Source organism: Leptonychotes weddellii, chromosome 3 (assembly GCF_054177405.1).
Source record: "Leptonychotes weddellii isolate Sample4059 chromosome 3, ASM5417740v2, whole genome shotgun sequence".
In the NCBI taxonomy this organism is placed as follows: domain Eukaryota; kingdom Metazoa; phylum Chordata; class Mammalia; order Carnivora; family Phocidae; genus Leptonychotes; species Leptonychotes weddellii.
This window is the reverse complement of record NC_138371.1, coordinates 74,719,298-74,736,489: the sequence shown is the minus strand read 5'-3', so window position 1 is coordinate 74,736,489 and position 17,192 is coordinate 74,719,298. Positions and strand designations below refer to the sequence as shown.

The following is a 17,192-nucleotide window of genomic DNA, read 5'->3' as shown; positions in this document are numbered from 1 at the left end:
GGAAATTAATATTAATTGTAAAGTTAATATAATATAAAAAGGCAAAGTACCCAGAATAGCCAAAATAATATTGAAGAAACACACAAAGTTAGAAAACACACTGTCCAACTTTAAGGCTTATTTTAAAGCTACAGTAATTAAGACAGGTAGAAATAGACTGACACAAATACAATTAACTGACCTTTGAAAAAGAAGCAAAGGTAATTCAATGAGGAAAAGATAGCCTTATCAACAAATGCTGAAACAATTTAAACATTTATATGCCAAAAGAAAGAAAAAGAATCTAGATACAGACCTTACAGGTTTCAAAGAAATTAACTCAAAATGAATCACCAAACCAAATGTAAAACACTAAGAACTATAAAACTTCTAGAAGGAAACATAGGAGAAAACCTAGAAGATCTTGGGTTTGGTGATGAAGTCTATTTATTTATTTATTTTTAAAGATTTTATTTAATTGTCAGAGAGGGCAAGAGAGCAAGAGAGAGAGCACAAGTAGGGGAAGTGGTGGCAGAGGGAGAAGCAGGCTCCCTGCTGAGCAAGGAGCCCGATGAGAGACTCGATCCCAGGAACCTGGGATCATGACCTGAGCCGAAGGCAGACGGTTAACCAACTGAGCCATCCAGGTGTCCCGGTGATGAAGTTTAGATATAACACCAAAGTCACAATTCATGAAAGAAACAGCTGATAAATTGAACTTTTTTTAAAATGAAAAAACTGGGGGTGCCTGGGTGGCTCAATTCAATAACCATCTGTGTTTGGCTCAGGTCATGATCTCAGGGTTCTGGGACTGAGCCCTGCGTAGGGCTTCCTGCTCAGTGGGGAGTCTGTTTTTCCCTCTCCCTCGGCCCCTCCCCCCTGCTTTTGTGTGCTCTCTCTCTCAAATAAATAAAATCTTAAAAATAAATGAAAAAACTGCTTGCCAAGGAAACTAATAATAGAATTTTTTTTTTTTTTTTAAAGATTTTGTTTATTTATTTGACAGTGAGAGAGGAAACACAAGCAGGGGGAGTGGGAGAGGGAGAAACAGGCTTCCCGCTGAGCAGGGAGCCCGACATGGGGCTCGATCCCAGGACTCTGGGATCATGACCTGAGCCGAAGGCAGATGCTTAACCAACTGAGCCACCCAGGCGCCACCTAATAATAGAATTAAAAGATAAACCACAGATTTGGAGAAAGTACTTGCAAAACACATATCCAAAATATACAAATAACTCTTAAAACATATCAATAAGAAACCAATCAACCCAGTTCAAAAATGGTCATAAAATACCTTGCCGAAGATAGATGAAAAATAAGCATATGAAAAGATACTTAACATCATACATAATTAGAGGATTGCAAATAAAAACAGCATTGAGATACCACTACCTATCTACTAGAATAGCTAAAATTAAAAACACTGACAATACCAAATGCTAATGAGGATGCATAACAACAGAAACTCTTATTCACCGCTGGTGAAAAAAAGCAAAATGGTACAGTTACTTTGGAAGACAGTTTAGTAGCTTCTTAGGAAGCTAACCATGGTCTTAGCATATAATCCAGCCATTGGTGTTCCTAAGTATTTACCCAATAAAATTGAAGACTCTGTCTACATATACAAGTGTTTATAATAGCTTTATTCAGAACTGCCAAAAATTGGAGCCAACCAAGATTTCCTTTAATAGGTGAATGGATAAATAGTGGCACATTCAAACAATATAATATTATAAAGCAAATAAAAGAAATGGACTGTCAAGCCATGAAATGACATGGAGGAATCTTAAACTCATATTGTTAAGTGGAAGAAGTGAATCTGAAAAGGCTATATATTTTATGATTCCAACTATGTGACATTCTGGAGAAGGCAAAACTATGGAGGGCAATAAAAAGATTAGGGATTGCCAAGGGTTGGGGATGGAAGGATGAGTAGGTAATGCACAGGGGATTTTTAGGGTGGTGGAATTATTTTGTACGACACTGTAATGGTGGATACGTGACAGTATGGATTTATTAAAATCCACAGAATTGTTCATTACAAAGAGTGAACCTTAATGAAAACTATGGGACTTAAGTTAATAATAACATATTAATATTGGTTCATCAAATTCAACAAACGTACCATACTAAGGGAAGATGTTAATAATAGGGGAAGTTGTATGTATGTGCATGGGGAGGTGGTTATAATAGGGGAACTCTCTTTTATGCTTAATTTTCCTGGTAAAAAATAGACCTATTTTAGCCAATTTACTAATGAAATGGAGTATAGTTTTAATTTATATTTCAACATCTTTATAAGTGTTTACTAACTCTATTTCCTTTTTTTCTGAAACTTCTCCATGCTTTTAGGGACAAACTTCCAAGTTCAGAATAAATTCAGGCATTAGCTGCTCAAGTTATATTTTTAGGCCTGACACTTCGATGTAAACATCACTGAGATTCAACTTCCCTGTTGTAATGCCACTTTGTTTCAAGAAGCATAGTTTAGGATGGAATAATAGGTCTAATGTACTGACTCCTTAGATCTCATTTTCTCAGAGTATCACTATGAGCTTCTTGAAGAATTAAAGTACTAGTATCTAAAAGTGTTTTTCAAACATTTGTATGATGATGTATTTTCCAAATATAATAAAACAATGAAGACTGAAAAAAAAATTGTCCTGTACTGAAAAAAGACCTAAATTCATATTAAGGGAGTTTACAGAGTATCAGCTTTTATGACTGAAGCTTAGATATTGGTCTGAAATTTTCATACTGCTAAGATAAAGAAATTCTGTTAAGTATCTAGACAGGGAAAAATCACACACACACACAAACTCAAAACAAGCTGTCGTGGTCATCAGTGATATTCACCAAATACTTCTGTTAACTTCCCTTCTAGTCACCTAGGCGGAATGTACTTCTTTACTCTCTTGAAATGAGATGCGACCACATGACACTTTGGCCAGTTAACTGTGAGGAGATGTGCTCTGTATCACCTCTGAGTAGGAACTCTAAAAAGAGTGTGTGTCCTTGATTCATCACATTCCCTTTTCCTACATTACCACTTGCTGCTTTACCTTGCAATTTTATGTTTTGGAATTGGTTACTTTCCTTAAACCTCATGAACCAACTACTGCTAGCTCAAACTTTTCTTCTGTAGCTTCCTCATCTCTCTCAGTCTTCACAGAATTGAACAGAGTTAGGGCCTTCCTCTGGATTAGGCTTTGGTGTAAGGGAATGTGTAAGCCACTGAAACTTTCTCCATATCAGCAATAAGGTTGTTTCACTTTCTTATCTTTGGTGGGTTCACTGGAGTAGCACTTTTAATTTCCTTCAAAAACTTTTCCTTTACATTCACAGCTTGGCTATTTGGTGTAAGAGGCCTAGCTTTCAGCCTATCTTGGCTTTTGACATGACTTCCTCACTAAACTCAATCATTTCTAGCTTTTGATTTAAAGTGAGAGATGTATGACTCTCCCTTTTACTTGAACACGTAGAGGCCATTATAGTGTTATTAACTGGTCTAATGTCAGTATTGTTGTGACTCAGGGAATACGTAGGCCCAAGGAGAGGGAGAGAGATGGGAGAGTTGACAGTGAGTGGAGCAGTCAGAACCAACACATTTATCCATTAAGTTTGCCATCTTATACAGGCATGGCTCCTGGCACCCCAAAACAATTATAATAGTAACATCAAAGATCACTGATCACAGATCAACATGACAAATATAATAATGAAAATGTTTGAAATATTGTGAGAATTACCAAAATGTGACAAAGAGATAATACAAGCAAATGCTGTTGGAAAAACAGTGCCTGCATACTTGCTCAATAAAGGGTTGCCAAACACCTCTAATTTGTAAAAAATGCAATTATCTGCAAAGTGCAACAAAGCAAAGCAAAACAAAGCATGCCTGTACAAACCAATAAAAATGTTTTTTTTTTTTTCTCTTCCCTTTTTTTCTGGACTACAGACAAATGCTTCTTTTCACTGATGCATAATAATCTATTATATGGATGGACGTACTAGCATTTATTAACCAGTACTCTGTTGATGGACATTTATGTTGTTTTTCATCTTTTACTATTAACAAATGGTGTTGCAATGAGTAACTGTATATACATCATTTCACAAGCATAAATTCCTAGAAATATTGTTGGAGTCAAAGGGCATATGACTTTGTAATGTGCTCAGATGCTGTCTATTATTCTAGTTATGTCAATTTATACTACCAGCAGGAACACTTGTCTATTTCCCTGTAAGTTCACAACATTAGTGTTATCAATTTTATAGGTTTGTCAACCTGGTAGAAAAAATTGCTAATATTTTTAGTTAATTTACTTAATTATAAGTAAAATTAAATAAGTTTATAAGTTTAAGACAAATTTGTATTTAATTTTCTGTGACCTTTCTGTGCATATCCTTTGCACAGTGTTTCTATTGCTAATATTATTGTTAAAAATTTTAAATATTCTAATAGCTCAAAGGCATACCAGTCACATGGGTCTCCTGTCAAAACCACCCAAACAGTACTGAAGTCAAACACAAAGGAAAATCATACTGAAGAACTCAAGAATAAAGAAATAATGGTTGTATAAAATGACTGAGCATAGGACTGAATCAAATTATAGTCAAGACTAAAAAATTATTGTAAATATTATAATAAATGTGAAAAATTCTTCAAAGATTAAAAAAGAAAAGAAATTACCTAGATTTATATCCCCACGGGAAATGGGTGATTACAGTAAAACTGTAAAGTCCTTATTTCCTCACCTTACCTAATATACAGTCAACATTTATTGCTTTAAAAACAATCTTACTTCTAATTCATATAACTTTACTTAATACATAATTTTACTTCTATACATAATAAAAAAAGCATGTTACTGAGAAATCTAAATTCACTGCATGGAATATAGCAGAAAAGAGCTTTCATACAGCCCAAGTACTGAAACTTAATAGTAATATAGTCAATGTAACAGTCATAATTTGTCTCATATATTGAATAAAGAATGTGAAAAGAAAAAACGAGGGGAAAAAGCAAGAGAATCTTCTTGAGGTAACTAAGCAAATAAGATAAAGACGGAAAGTAGAAAAGAATTCTAGAAGACGTGACTGTACATATGAAAAAAATTACTTGAGGTAGGGTTAAACAATAAACAATAGGGGAAAAAAGAATGCATGTTATGACAGTTACCTAATTTATAAACAGAAACAATGCCTACCTTGCAGGGTTGGTGTAAAGAATAAATGATAACACAGATAAAAAGTATAAGATAAGGTATAGAACATAGATAAAAGGCACAAGGAACATGCTCAATAAATGCTAATTTGTTTTTTCTACTGGCAATCACAAATTCTTCACAGACAAAAGGCCATGATGGAAAAAGTATCAACTGAGAATTTGTTACTGTGGAGAAAAATAAGGTAAAAACAATATGCTCAACGCAAATATACCACCCTAATTTTTAAGGCTTTGCATGTCTTTGCGTGTCTATGATTTAAAGGAAAAAAAAAAAAAAGGAAATAAGATAATGAAAATAATAAAAAATATTTTCAGTACTGTCTATAAGAATCATCACATGCCTACACAAACAAGAAAATACCAGAAATCAATAGTTTTACCATGGTCTTTCCTGATCCTCGGGGTCCAATAATGAGGACAGAGTTACTTTCTCCATGGATAGCAGTTCTTTTCAGCAGCTCAATTAAGTGTCTGAAATGACATAAATAAGCCCAAATTTAAAAAGGAAGCTGGAATAATTTGCTAGGTAATACTATTTAAAAGTTGAATTTGAATATGCACAGAAAATAAGCATTCCCTTTTTCTCTCTCTCTGGGCACTGGACTTATGCTCTATATAGTCCTACAAAGAAAAACACAGAAGAGAGGGTAGGTCAATATGGATTCTCTGGAAACCTCAAGAGGAAACCAAGTAAGTTTGAAATATCTTGGCTTTCTGATGGTATGGGACAAGGGACGACAGTGGCAATTGGGAGCTTTCACTCCACAACTGGCTGTCGAGTATTTAGGTGCAAAAAGCTCAGAATTCTCTCCATAATACCAGATGACAGAAGCAACACAAGATTGAAAGGTAAGGAGCTTACTCATTATGGAAATATTTATATCTGCTCTTGCTTTATAATATTCAGTGTTTCTATAAAAGAAGAATTTTTTTATCTCTACAAAAGTATCTGTCAGCCTTATTCAAGATAAAATCTGTGTAAGATAATTTTTGCAAAACCTAAGGGCATCTTTAAGTAGGTTTATAGCAGACAAAGGGATAGCTAAACTTACTTGTATTGTACTTGTACTCCAAATAAGTTACTATGTGGGCTCTGATGACAAAATTTTTCCCGTAAAATTCTTTGTACCTTATAAAAACAAAGTGAATAAATATAAATGAAAATGTTACACACAAAATAAAAAATGAATGAGAATATACATTTACAGCAGTCAGAATTAGGTATTAATGAATCTATTCAACCCTCCCCAAAGAACTTGTCTTCAAGAGTTCCGGTACCATTTCCATGAGTTGTAAAATTAACGGTTCTTTTCACCTATCTCAAGTCCCAGAGGAAGGATGAGAATTTACTTGTGAGGTTCAACAAGAGAAAGAATTACTTACTTTAGCCACATCAGCAATTTGAGGGCTGTTTTATTGCTTGTGAATAAATGAATACTTCACTTTGTATGTAACGTATCAGCCAAGGAAAAAAGGAGAGAATCTAATAATGTAATCTCACCTAATAATGCTTATGAACCACACCTCAATCTTTAGAGACCAAACAAATCTGAACTGGCTTAACCCAAGCCCTATCCATTTGCACCAGTCATAAAAGTCAGGATTCTGAGAAAATAAAGGAAGTTTAAAAGTCCATATAGTTACTGGACCTATAGGACCTATTAGAAGCAGAGCATGCTACTACTAAAAGAGCATGATCCATGCCTAAAGAAACAGTGCAAATAAACTGGAAAGAAATGACACACTTAAAAAAGTAGTAATTCAGCATATAAGGAAATGCTCAATTACACGGAAGAAATTAGATTTATCTATACCTATAAAATGAGGAATCACTAGAATGAATGAAGAAAAAAAATTCTTGTGAGGACCTAAATTTTCAGTTTGCCTTAGAATAAAGGGCTTAGACTGAGTTGTGAAAAATTATGTCAGATAATCCAGCACATTCTTTAAAAAGACAGACCACTAAAGTATTCCTTTGCTGCATCTGCTGCTAATACAGAAATCTTTCAAAGACAAAAACCTTAGGAGGCTATTTCACATTTGGTTCCATCATCAGAAACAAGAAGCTTCCAAGATTATTTGCTTCTCTCAGACTGACAGCATGGGACTGATTCTTCATGTACCAAAAGATAAAATCTGAGTTCTGTTTATATGTACCAGAGGCTAAGCAAAGCAAATTACTCAGTGGTAATAAAATAATTCTAATTATCATTATATAAGAAGGGGAAAGAATAAGAGGAGTGATGCCAAAAGAGCCAATTATGTGGATTTTAAAGTTACACTTTTCTAAATCTTAATTTTTTTAGTCTATAAAATGGATCAATAATAGTTTTCTGGCAGGCCTGTTCTCAAGATTAAATAAGGCAGTCTTGTCTGTAATATAAGTATTGTATAGGTAATAGCTGATACCTATAAAACACTTAAATGAGCATATATAATCATAATACTAATCATATTGTATATTCCTCTACCTAGATAAGATCATTAGAAATCAAAAGATAAACCTCAGTCCTTTGCTTTTCCAAATTTCATTAAAGTCTAATGAGAGGCAACAACTATGTATAAAATCTAAGGGATAAAGTGAAGTGAAGCTGTAGTGAACAGTGAAAGGTTCAAAAATCTCAAAGTGATCTGAGATGAAGGTTAAACAGGTGTACACGTGTATAGAAATAAAGCTGTAAGTGGAAGATTTGTGCACTTTACTAGGATATGTAAATTATACTTCAGCTAAAAATTTTTCATAAAACAGAGTTAAACATCTTCCTTCCAAAAAAAAGTTAAGGTCTTACATGAGGGATGCCAATAACATATAGTTTTGATTAGAAAAAACTATAGTTCTGGTCAAGTCAGATAAACAGAAATGCCAGGACAGAGTTATTATACCTATTCCCTACTATATTTCTTAAGAGACAAACACATAGATATATGCTCAACACTTGGAATACAATATGTACTTAAGATAATATTAAATGTTTATGATAAAAACACTCAATATACTAGGAAAAAAGGACAACATCCTCAACCCGATAAAGGGCATCTATAAAAACCTATAGCTAACATCACATCAATGGTGAAAGACTGAATGTATTTCCTCAAAATCAAAAACAAAACAAGAATGTCTGTTTTTGTTGTTGTTTACTCAATATTGTACTGAAAATTCTAGCCAGGGAAATTAGACAATAAAAAAATAAAGTCAACCAGAATGAAAAGGAAGTTAAACTGTATTTGTAGATGGCATTATCTTATTAAAAAACTAAAGAATAAACTAAAAACTATTAGAACTAGTAAGTGTGGCAAGGCTGCAGGATACAAGATTACATATAAAAATCAATTGCATTTAGATACACATGCAATGAACAAATAAAAAAATTAAGAAAACAATTCCATTTATAACAGCGTCACAAGAAATAAAATAGCAATAAATTTAACAAATGAAGTACAGAATTCTTAATTAAACTGAAATTAGGACACATTTGGGAAGACAGGAGTAAAGTTAGGATTCCAACTATCTAAAGACTTACAAAGGATGAAAGTAGTGTAAGACAGTCTCTCCTTGAGAATGGAAAGGGTGATTCTTCATAAGTGTTAAGGGGAGAATTCAAATTAAGAAGATTACTATTTCTCTGATCAGCTTTGCATGATAACAGACTTCGAGGTTAATGAAAATATATACTAACCTGTGACAGGTACTCTGCATGTATTAAGTTGTTACTCTTTGATTTACGACTGCTCATTTTAACAAACTGAAATCCTTAAAAACAAAAAAAGCATGAATACAAAACATTACTGGCTTGAAGAGATTCTTTAAGAATTTACTATTACAGAATCAAAATAAACACAAGTTTTAAAACATGAAAATGTCCCAATTTCTCAAACTTTAAAAACTCTCAGCTGAATCTCGTGTTTCATTTCTTAATATATGTAAACCAAACCGTCGGTATACCTTCAACTCATACACATTAATGTATGTCAATTATTTTTCAATAAACTGAAAAAAATCTCAACAGTTCTTTGTCTAAGTACAGGCTTATTCGAATTCTCATACCACACGGTATATGGTTCTTACAACTAACTCGTACCTTTCCCTTGAATCTACTGTTCGCATTACCTTCCTTACCTTTTTTTCTTTTTTAATCTATATGATTCCTTTATACAGAATGTTTCCCTCCCCCATCCATCCCACAGGATCATCACCTTCCAGAATGCCTTCGCTTTCTTGCTCTACTCATCATACATACATAATCATTAGAGGGTAGGTAAAATGCCTCTTCTGTGAACATCGATAATTGCCTTTATTTCTCTTCATCCATAATTAAATTATAGTTAAAAAGATTGTCCACTTAACTGCCAGTATCCCAAAACAGCATGTTTTAAAATTCCAAGCATTTTAGCACAATATCCAAAATAAAATTGGCAGTGATAATGCGAATGGAAAATATATATATATACTAATAAAAAAAAGAGAACTTTTTAAAAATTCTTCCTCAGGGCAACACAGTCACAGATAAATACCTTTGGCTAAAAGATCTAATTTTCTTAGCACTGTTTTCCAATAGCAATCTTTTACTAGTCTGGTAATAAGAACTTAAGCAGTGTTTGCTTATATACCAGGAACTGTTACAAGCGCTTTGTATTTAACTCACTTAATAACTCATTAACTCATATTTATTAATTTTACATACTGACAATTAGACGCCAACCCTTGGAATGCTGTTTTATTCTTCTCTGGAAATGCTAACAGGATAATCTGGGCAAGGCTTTGACAGACTGATAGCAAGCAAATCTGTCTCCCCCTATGTATAAGCCATGTAGCCAGGGACTGTCCAAAGAGCTTCTGGCTCCTAGATCCCAAACTGGAAACTCAAGAACAGAGTACTCAATTGTCTTATCCCTTAAGAATATTTTTTCTTAAGAGAAAAGCGGTCTTCTCAGCTGCCCTAGGGCACCTTCTAGCAGCCTAATGTCTATGCAAGGCACTTTGAGAATCTTTACATTAACAATTTTTACTTTATTCTACTTATTTTATTATTTCTTCTCTTAAATAAGAACTGTATGTGGCGGGGAAATCCTTTTATCAACACGAAAAGATATCTTCACTGTGGCTTAAAATACTCCTAACTGTGAAAAAGGTCTATAAATCAACATCTGAACTCACAAAAAGTCAATTACTGCTAGACAAAGAGCATCAAGCATTTGTATCTTTTTATAATCGACTGACAGCTTGCTAGGACCACATTAAAAAAACGATTAGTAATATATTCTCCTTTCCGGAATTAAGGTGGTCTATTTATCTTTTACTTGCTGCCTTCAATTAAGACTTGGGGTTTAAGAGGAATATTTCAAATGAAGATTAAAATTACTAGTCAATATCTACACTTTCACTTCTTCTAACAATTTTGCCATGATTGGAATAGTCTTCCTACTTATTTCAAACTTGAAGTTACTAGATGCATTTTAGCATGTCTAAAAATCTGGCAATATAGACTCTAAATCTTCTACTGAATATATGAAAAGGTTTTCATCTTTAAAATTAAACCAGAAAAAAGTAAAAGCAAAGGAAGTGAAGGTGAAGACACCGAATTTTTTCTAGAAATTTTTAGTGTTTCTTAGAAAGTCACAAGTGACAAAATTTAAAAAAATACATTATTCAAATCAGAACCGTGAGAAGTCCAGAAAAAAAAATATTTGTATATCAAATTTAAGATAAATGCAAATTCTTAAAGAGTAAGGAAAAGCACAACTAGAGAAATGCGATTAATGGTAATACTATGTCCTTAAGAGCTTTGTTACTAGCAAGGCCTAGATTTGGGTTGTTCTGTGGTGTCACCTTCACAAATTAACTTTCCTAAGCCCCAATTTTCTTCTCTGCAAAATTTGAGAAAAAACTATTATCTAATTCACAGGGAATTGGGGGGGTTAAATTAAATGGTTTACCTGATATGCAATGCTGTCAAATCCCATGTACAGTAATACAGTACCCTTTCTAAATTATCACATTACATTGGAGAGAAGAACCAAGAGGAGGATGAGGAAGGGAGGGAAGCAAAAGCACAGAATCTTGTTCTAAACTATTTCTTTGACAGTACTTCTTTGACAATGCAATAAATATCAAGTGCAAGTTCAACTAAAGTACTTCAGAATTATGAGAGAATACTTCAATGGTATACATTCACTGAGTTTTTCTCAATATAAAAAAATACAGTTTTGAATACTGGTAGTAAAAAGAAATGATGGGTGGATCAATCTACAGTCACATGGATCTCAAAGACCTCAAATCACTAATGGTAAGAAGCCATTCAACACCTGGAAGAGATGATGACTGCTGGGCAGCATACCCAGAGTTTCTGATTTAGTAGGCTTAGGGTAGCACTTGAGAATTTGCATTTCTGATAAGTTCCCAGATGATGCTCCTATTGCCAGTCCCAGAACCATACTTCAGGAGTTACTGCGAAAATTGAGGATTTCTTTTCATTCCACATCAAACCTGATAAAACTGATAAGATACCACAGAAGATAAAGAAATCCATGGGTATAGATGGCATCTCTTCAAACCAAATTAAGCCTAAAAGTAAACAGTATCTAGGGATCATACTGAGGTAAACAGTATCTAAGGATCATCAAAACAGGAGAATTTGAAATAGGAAAGACAACAGGAAGCCAAGAGACTTTCATCATGGTAAATAAAATAAGCTAGAAGGCTCCCTAATAGAAAAACAGTTCACAGAGCATAAGCCACAAGTGGAATAAAAAAGTCAGAAAAGTTTTTCTTTCCTCCAGTTATTGAAAAGTAATAAAGGTTTTGTCCTATCATCTGATGATTCAGAGAGCCTTCAGAGGATATTCACATAAACTTTAAACAGGGGCATCTGGTTGACTCAGTTGGTTAAGCATTTGCCTTCGGCTCAGGTCATGATCCTGGGTCTGGGGTTGGAGCCCCACATGGGGCTCCCTGCTCAGCGGGGAGCCTGCTTCTCCCTCTCCCTCTGCTGCTCTCCCTGCTTGTGTCTCTCGCTCTGATAAAATCTTCAAAAAAAATTTTTAAAAAATTCTGTAAACAAAAGAGTGAAATATAGAAACACTTGCCTGGATGTTGTATATTTATATGTCATCCCCTGATCAAAAACAAAACAAAACCAAAAAACCTTCTTTCCTGCAAGATTAAATTGTTTTGACATATATGTTTTAACAGCATAAAAGACAATGTTTTTACAAATAGTTTTTGATTCATCAATATTTTCTTAGGAAAAATTAAAATCCCCGAACTAAAAAAAAATTAAGCAAAAGCAAAAATTAGTACTTAAAAAATACTTTAGAAAATAGTTATCAACTTTAGAAAATAGTTATCTCAGACTGGTATCAAACAACACGAAGGGCGCCTAATACAAAAAGAACAAAAAAGATGTGTTTGATTCAACAGATGAGGACAAACATTTGCTCTGGTAAAGCCAGCTAAATAATAGTGCTAACCGAAGATTACAGTCTCACAGTTCCAATTATAAGAGAAAAGCACTAATGGTATGGCACTGTTGGACAGGCTGTCAGTTACCGTGATGCCAAGCGGGTGGTCAGTGGCAAAGAACAAGTAGTATTTAGGAAGACATGAGCAAAATGGGTTAATGCTCATTAAAAAAAAAATAAATAAATCCCAGGGCAACAGACCTGAATCTTTACGGGTAGAAACCCCCTCCGCTACAAATTATTATTCTAATATGCAGAGTTGGAAAAAAAATTGGATTAGTCTCATACAACATGCCTACAGAGTTCCTGGTAAATGACAAAATGGTTCTTTTTATAAAACCTGAGCAACTTAGGTCTGTGTCAGTTTGCCCACTTCCCTGGACATTGGTCTCTTGAGCAGTTAAGTGTCACATATGAGATTATCATAACTGTAGAGAAAATATTATAGAGAAATTGACTGCTAATATCCACAGAAGGAAGATACTTTTCTTTGCCAAAGGCCAAGGGCTTTAAACACTGCCCAGAATGAGATGACTGCACCCAAAATCCAGGTAGACAGTCATAGGTATCCTGTTAAGAGCAGTTAAAGTAGGAAAAAATAAAACAAAAACCATACCTTTTCTTCTTATTTACTTAATGTTTCAATGTATTGGTCTTGGTGAATACATATTTAACCTAGTAAATTACCTGCCTTTATTTATTGTGTATGTTTATGTGAGAGTTAAAGTTGACTCCGAATTATATAACCTTTTCTCTATATATTACCAAACCAAATGGTTCAGAATACAAATATGGCAATGACTACTTATTTAAAAAACAAAACAAAACAAAACTTCACATTTGGGGTGCCTGGGTGGCTCAGCCGGTTGAGCATCTGACTCTTGATCTCAGCTCAGGTCATGATCTCAGGGTCATGAGATCTAGCCCCACGCTGGGCTCTGTGTTCAGTTGGGCTCTGTGCTCACTGGGGAGCTGGCTTCTTTAACTCGTTCCCCCTCTCCTTCTGCCCTTCCCTCCCCACCCCGTTCACATGCACGCTCTAAAATAAATAAATAAATCTTAAAAAAAAAAACAAAAAAACTTCACATTTGGAGACATTCACTCTTAACCAAATAACTAAAAATAAACAATGCCATTTTACCCATGCATAAATATGAAACTACCCAAGCCAATATATTCATTCATACAACAGCCAAGTAAAGCACATCATTCAATGAATATTTAAACTTACATATATATACAATGGATATAATTTTATTCATTAATGGTCTTTCTTCTAGATGTTCTGAAATGTCCGGATCTAAGGCACTAAACTGCAAGGCTTCCTGGCTATACTATCAAAATATTTTATTTTCACTGGAAGCTATATCCAGGGACAATCAACATGAATAGACTCCTGGGACAGCCCCTCAAATCAGATTTTTTTTTTAATTGAACTATAGTTGGTACCTTATGTTACATTAGTTCCAAGTGTAAAATATAGTGATTCAGTAAGTCTATACATTATGCTTTGCTCACCACAAGTGTAGTTAACATCTGTCACCATACAAAACTACTACAAATGGGCACCTGGGTGGCTCAGTTGGTTAAGCGACTGCCTTCGGCTCAGGTCATGATCCTGGAGTCCCTGGATCGAGTCCCGCATCGGGCTCCCTGCTCAGCAGGGAGCCTGCTTCTCCCTCTGACCCTCCCCCCTCTCACGTGCTCTCTCTCTCTCATTCTCTCTGTCTCAAATAAATAAAATCTTAAAAAAAAAAAAAAACTACTACAAAACCACTGACTATATAATATTCTCTATGCTGTACCTTTCACCTCCGTGACATATACATTCCATAACTGGAAGCCTATACCTCCTACTCCCCTTCACCCATTTTGTCCATCCTCCCACACCCTTCCCTTTTGGCAACCATCAGTTTGTTTTCCATATTTCTCAGTCTGTTTCTGTTTTTGTTGTTGTGGTGGTTTATTTGTTTTGTTTTTTAGATTCTACATATAAGGGAAATCATTCGGTATTTGTCTTTCTTGGATTTCACTTAGTATAATGCCCTATAGGTCTATATATGTTGTTGCAAATAACAAGATCTCATTTGTTTTTATGGCTGAGTAATATTCCATTGTATATATACCACTAATCTGAACAAAAAAGTAAGATATTTTTTTAAGTCTAGCAATTGACAAAATAACTCTCAGCTTGCTTATTAGCAATAGCATACAACATCTGCATTATAAGATAAAACCTGACTTCGAATATCACTGTCTTAAAGAACCTTAAAAAACCTAGAATTATCAAATCTTACAAAGGCACAGATTATAACACTAGCTTTGTTTATTTAATTTTAAAAAGATTTTTATGTTATTTCAGAGAGAGAGCACTAGAGAGAGAGAGCGTGCAAGCATGACTGGGGGGCAGAGGGAGAGGGAGAAGCAGGCTCCCTACTGAACAGGGAGCCCAACATGGGGCTCGATCCCAGGACCCTGGGATCATGACCTGAGCTGAAGGCAGACGCTTAACTGAACTGAGCCACCCAGGTGCCCCGATATTTGCTGTGGATAACCACCAGCTATGTCTGAGAATAAGCTGCTCAATAAATTACTGAACTGATTTAATGAATTTAATAAATATTTTAAAGTAAAAAACATACTGCTTTACCAAAATAATACTGTTGTTTTAAGTCACTTGTAAGTCCTTCCATGCCACAAATTTTAGGCACTCAATTTGTCAGCTGTATAAAAATTTAATATAAATTTTTGGTGATATTATATGGTGATAACATTTCATGACTGATTTGGCCCAATAAATTAATAAGATAGCTATACAACATATATTTGGAATAATTTTCCAATTTCCATGTGTATATGTGTGAATTTCTGTATGTCTATGTGTATGGGTGACACATATATGTGTGTGTCTGTGTATACATGTAAGTGAGTTTATGGCTTCAGTTTCAGACACTGCTTAAAGGAATATTTTCACCCCATTAAACACAAATTGTTACTGGGAATGACATAACAAATAAAACAGAAGACAAATGCAATCTAAAGAAAGATTAAGTAAATATTTATTTATATAAAATAAATGTATAAATGCCTCCCTGTATGATAGTTAATGAGAAAACCAAGGAGCACAAAGCTGATAACAAGGATTCTCAATCAACTCAATAAACAAATATTTAGCTAATCAGTACTTATTACAAGGCCCTGGGAAAATCACTATGGGAAAGATGAGTATTAAAGTTGATCTCTATCCTCAAAAGCTAAGTCTGATTGGGAATAAGATAAATGAATATAAAAGTGGAAAAGACAGTAAAAGTACAAAACAAGAGCTAAACTCACGGATTTAGTAAAGAAAGGGGCCTTAAAGAACATAGAGGCTGCTTTTCATAAGAGGAGAAATTGGGCAGAAAGATTTTTTAAAACCTGCCAAGATCATACAATTTACATATAAGCAGCAGCTGTTACCTCTAGTGACACCCAATGCAGTGTTCTGTTAGTCTGAAGTGACATGAAAAAAACAAAACAAAACAAAACTCTGTAAACATTAAAAAGAGCCATCAAAATCATCACTGGGCTTTTCTTTAAAGGAATAAACATACCAGAAGAATGCATTCTGAAAGAAAATTGTTGGTATCCCAGATGTTCAAGACTGACAATCCAGTCTTTTTCCAAATGTGTACCTGTACAATTTACGTTAATATCTGTATTTTTAAAATAAACTTTTTTTTAACATTAGAAAGTAATATGTGTTTATCATATGAACTCTGGAAAGCCGATAAGGAGTCATGTGGATAAGGATCATTAAGCAAAATGAAATCAGAGAATCCCTGTCCTTGCAATATCTAACAAAACAAATAATTAAAAAGAAATGTTCTAGGGGGATTATGGGAAGACGGATTATGGAAAGTAGGAAGCACCAGGAATCCATCTCCACTAGAAAGCAACTGTACAGGACAGAATGTGATATAACCATTTTGGAACTCTAGAGTGTATTTAAGGTTTGTAATATCCAGAGGAAGGCTTGGAAAGCAAACTGCCATTAATTTTGGTTAATTTCAGCTCTTTGTTCAGTAGCAGCTACCCATCCCCCACAACTGAGCCCAATGGGAGGCAGCTATGAACCTGTTACTAGAGGATCTTGCACATTGCCTGTGGTGACAGAATGGATAAAAGGGATCCTGTTGCCCAAATGTCAGGGATTTGTGCTGATGGTGGCTTCTCATCTCTGAGAAACATAGACAGATTGCCATTGTTATTCCATTTCCTCTTACTGTTCTAAGTCCCTCTTCCTCCTGAGACATAACTTCCATGGGATTTAAAAGGCCAGTGCCCCTTGGGCGCCTGGGTGGCTCAGTTGGTTAAGCGACTGCCTTCGGCTCAGGTCATGATCCTGGAGTCCCGGGATCGAGTCCCGCATCGGGCTCCCTGCTCAGCAGGGGGTCTGCTTCTCCCTCTGCCCTCTTCCCTCTCGTGCTCTCTGTCTCTCATTCTCTCTCTCTCAAATAAATAAATAAAATCTTTAAAAAAAAAA

General features: G+C 34.7%; 1 protein-coding gene across 6 annotated transcripts in view; it reads right to left on the bottom strand.

Moving 5' to 3' along the window:
- Positions 1-17,192, bottom strand: part of ORC4 (origin recognition complex subunit 4) — an 85,388-nt gene that overhangs the window by 43,101 nt on the left and 25,095 nt on the right. For 5 of the 6 annotated variants that reach the window (XM_081814484.1, XM_081814483.1, XM_031031899.2 and 2 more), the window contains exons 2-4: positions 8,887-8,960; positions 6,262-6,338; positions 5,590-5,680 (exon numbers count right to left, since the gene is read on the bottom strand). In XM_081814484.1, coding sequence (XP_081670610.1) covers positions 5,590-5,680; positions 6,262-6,338; positions 8,887-8,943 — 225 coding nt within the window. In that variant the 5' untranslated portion in view covers positions 8,944-8,960. The remainder of the gene's footprint in view (positions 1-5,589; positions 5,681-6,261; positions 6,339-8,886; positions 8,961-17,192) is intronic. The other variant, XM_081814487.1, reaches the window with a different exon arrangement.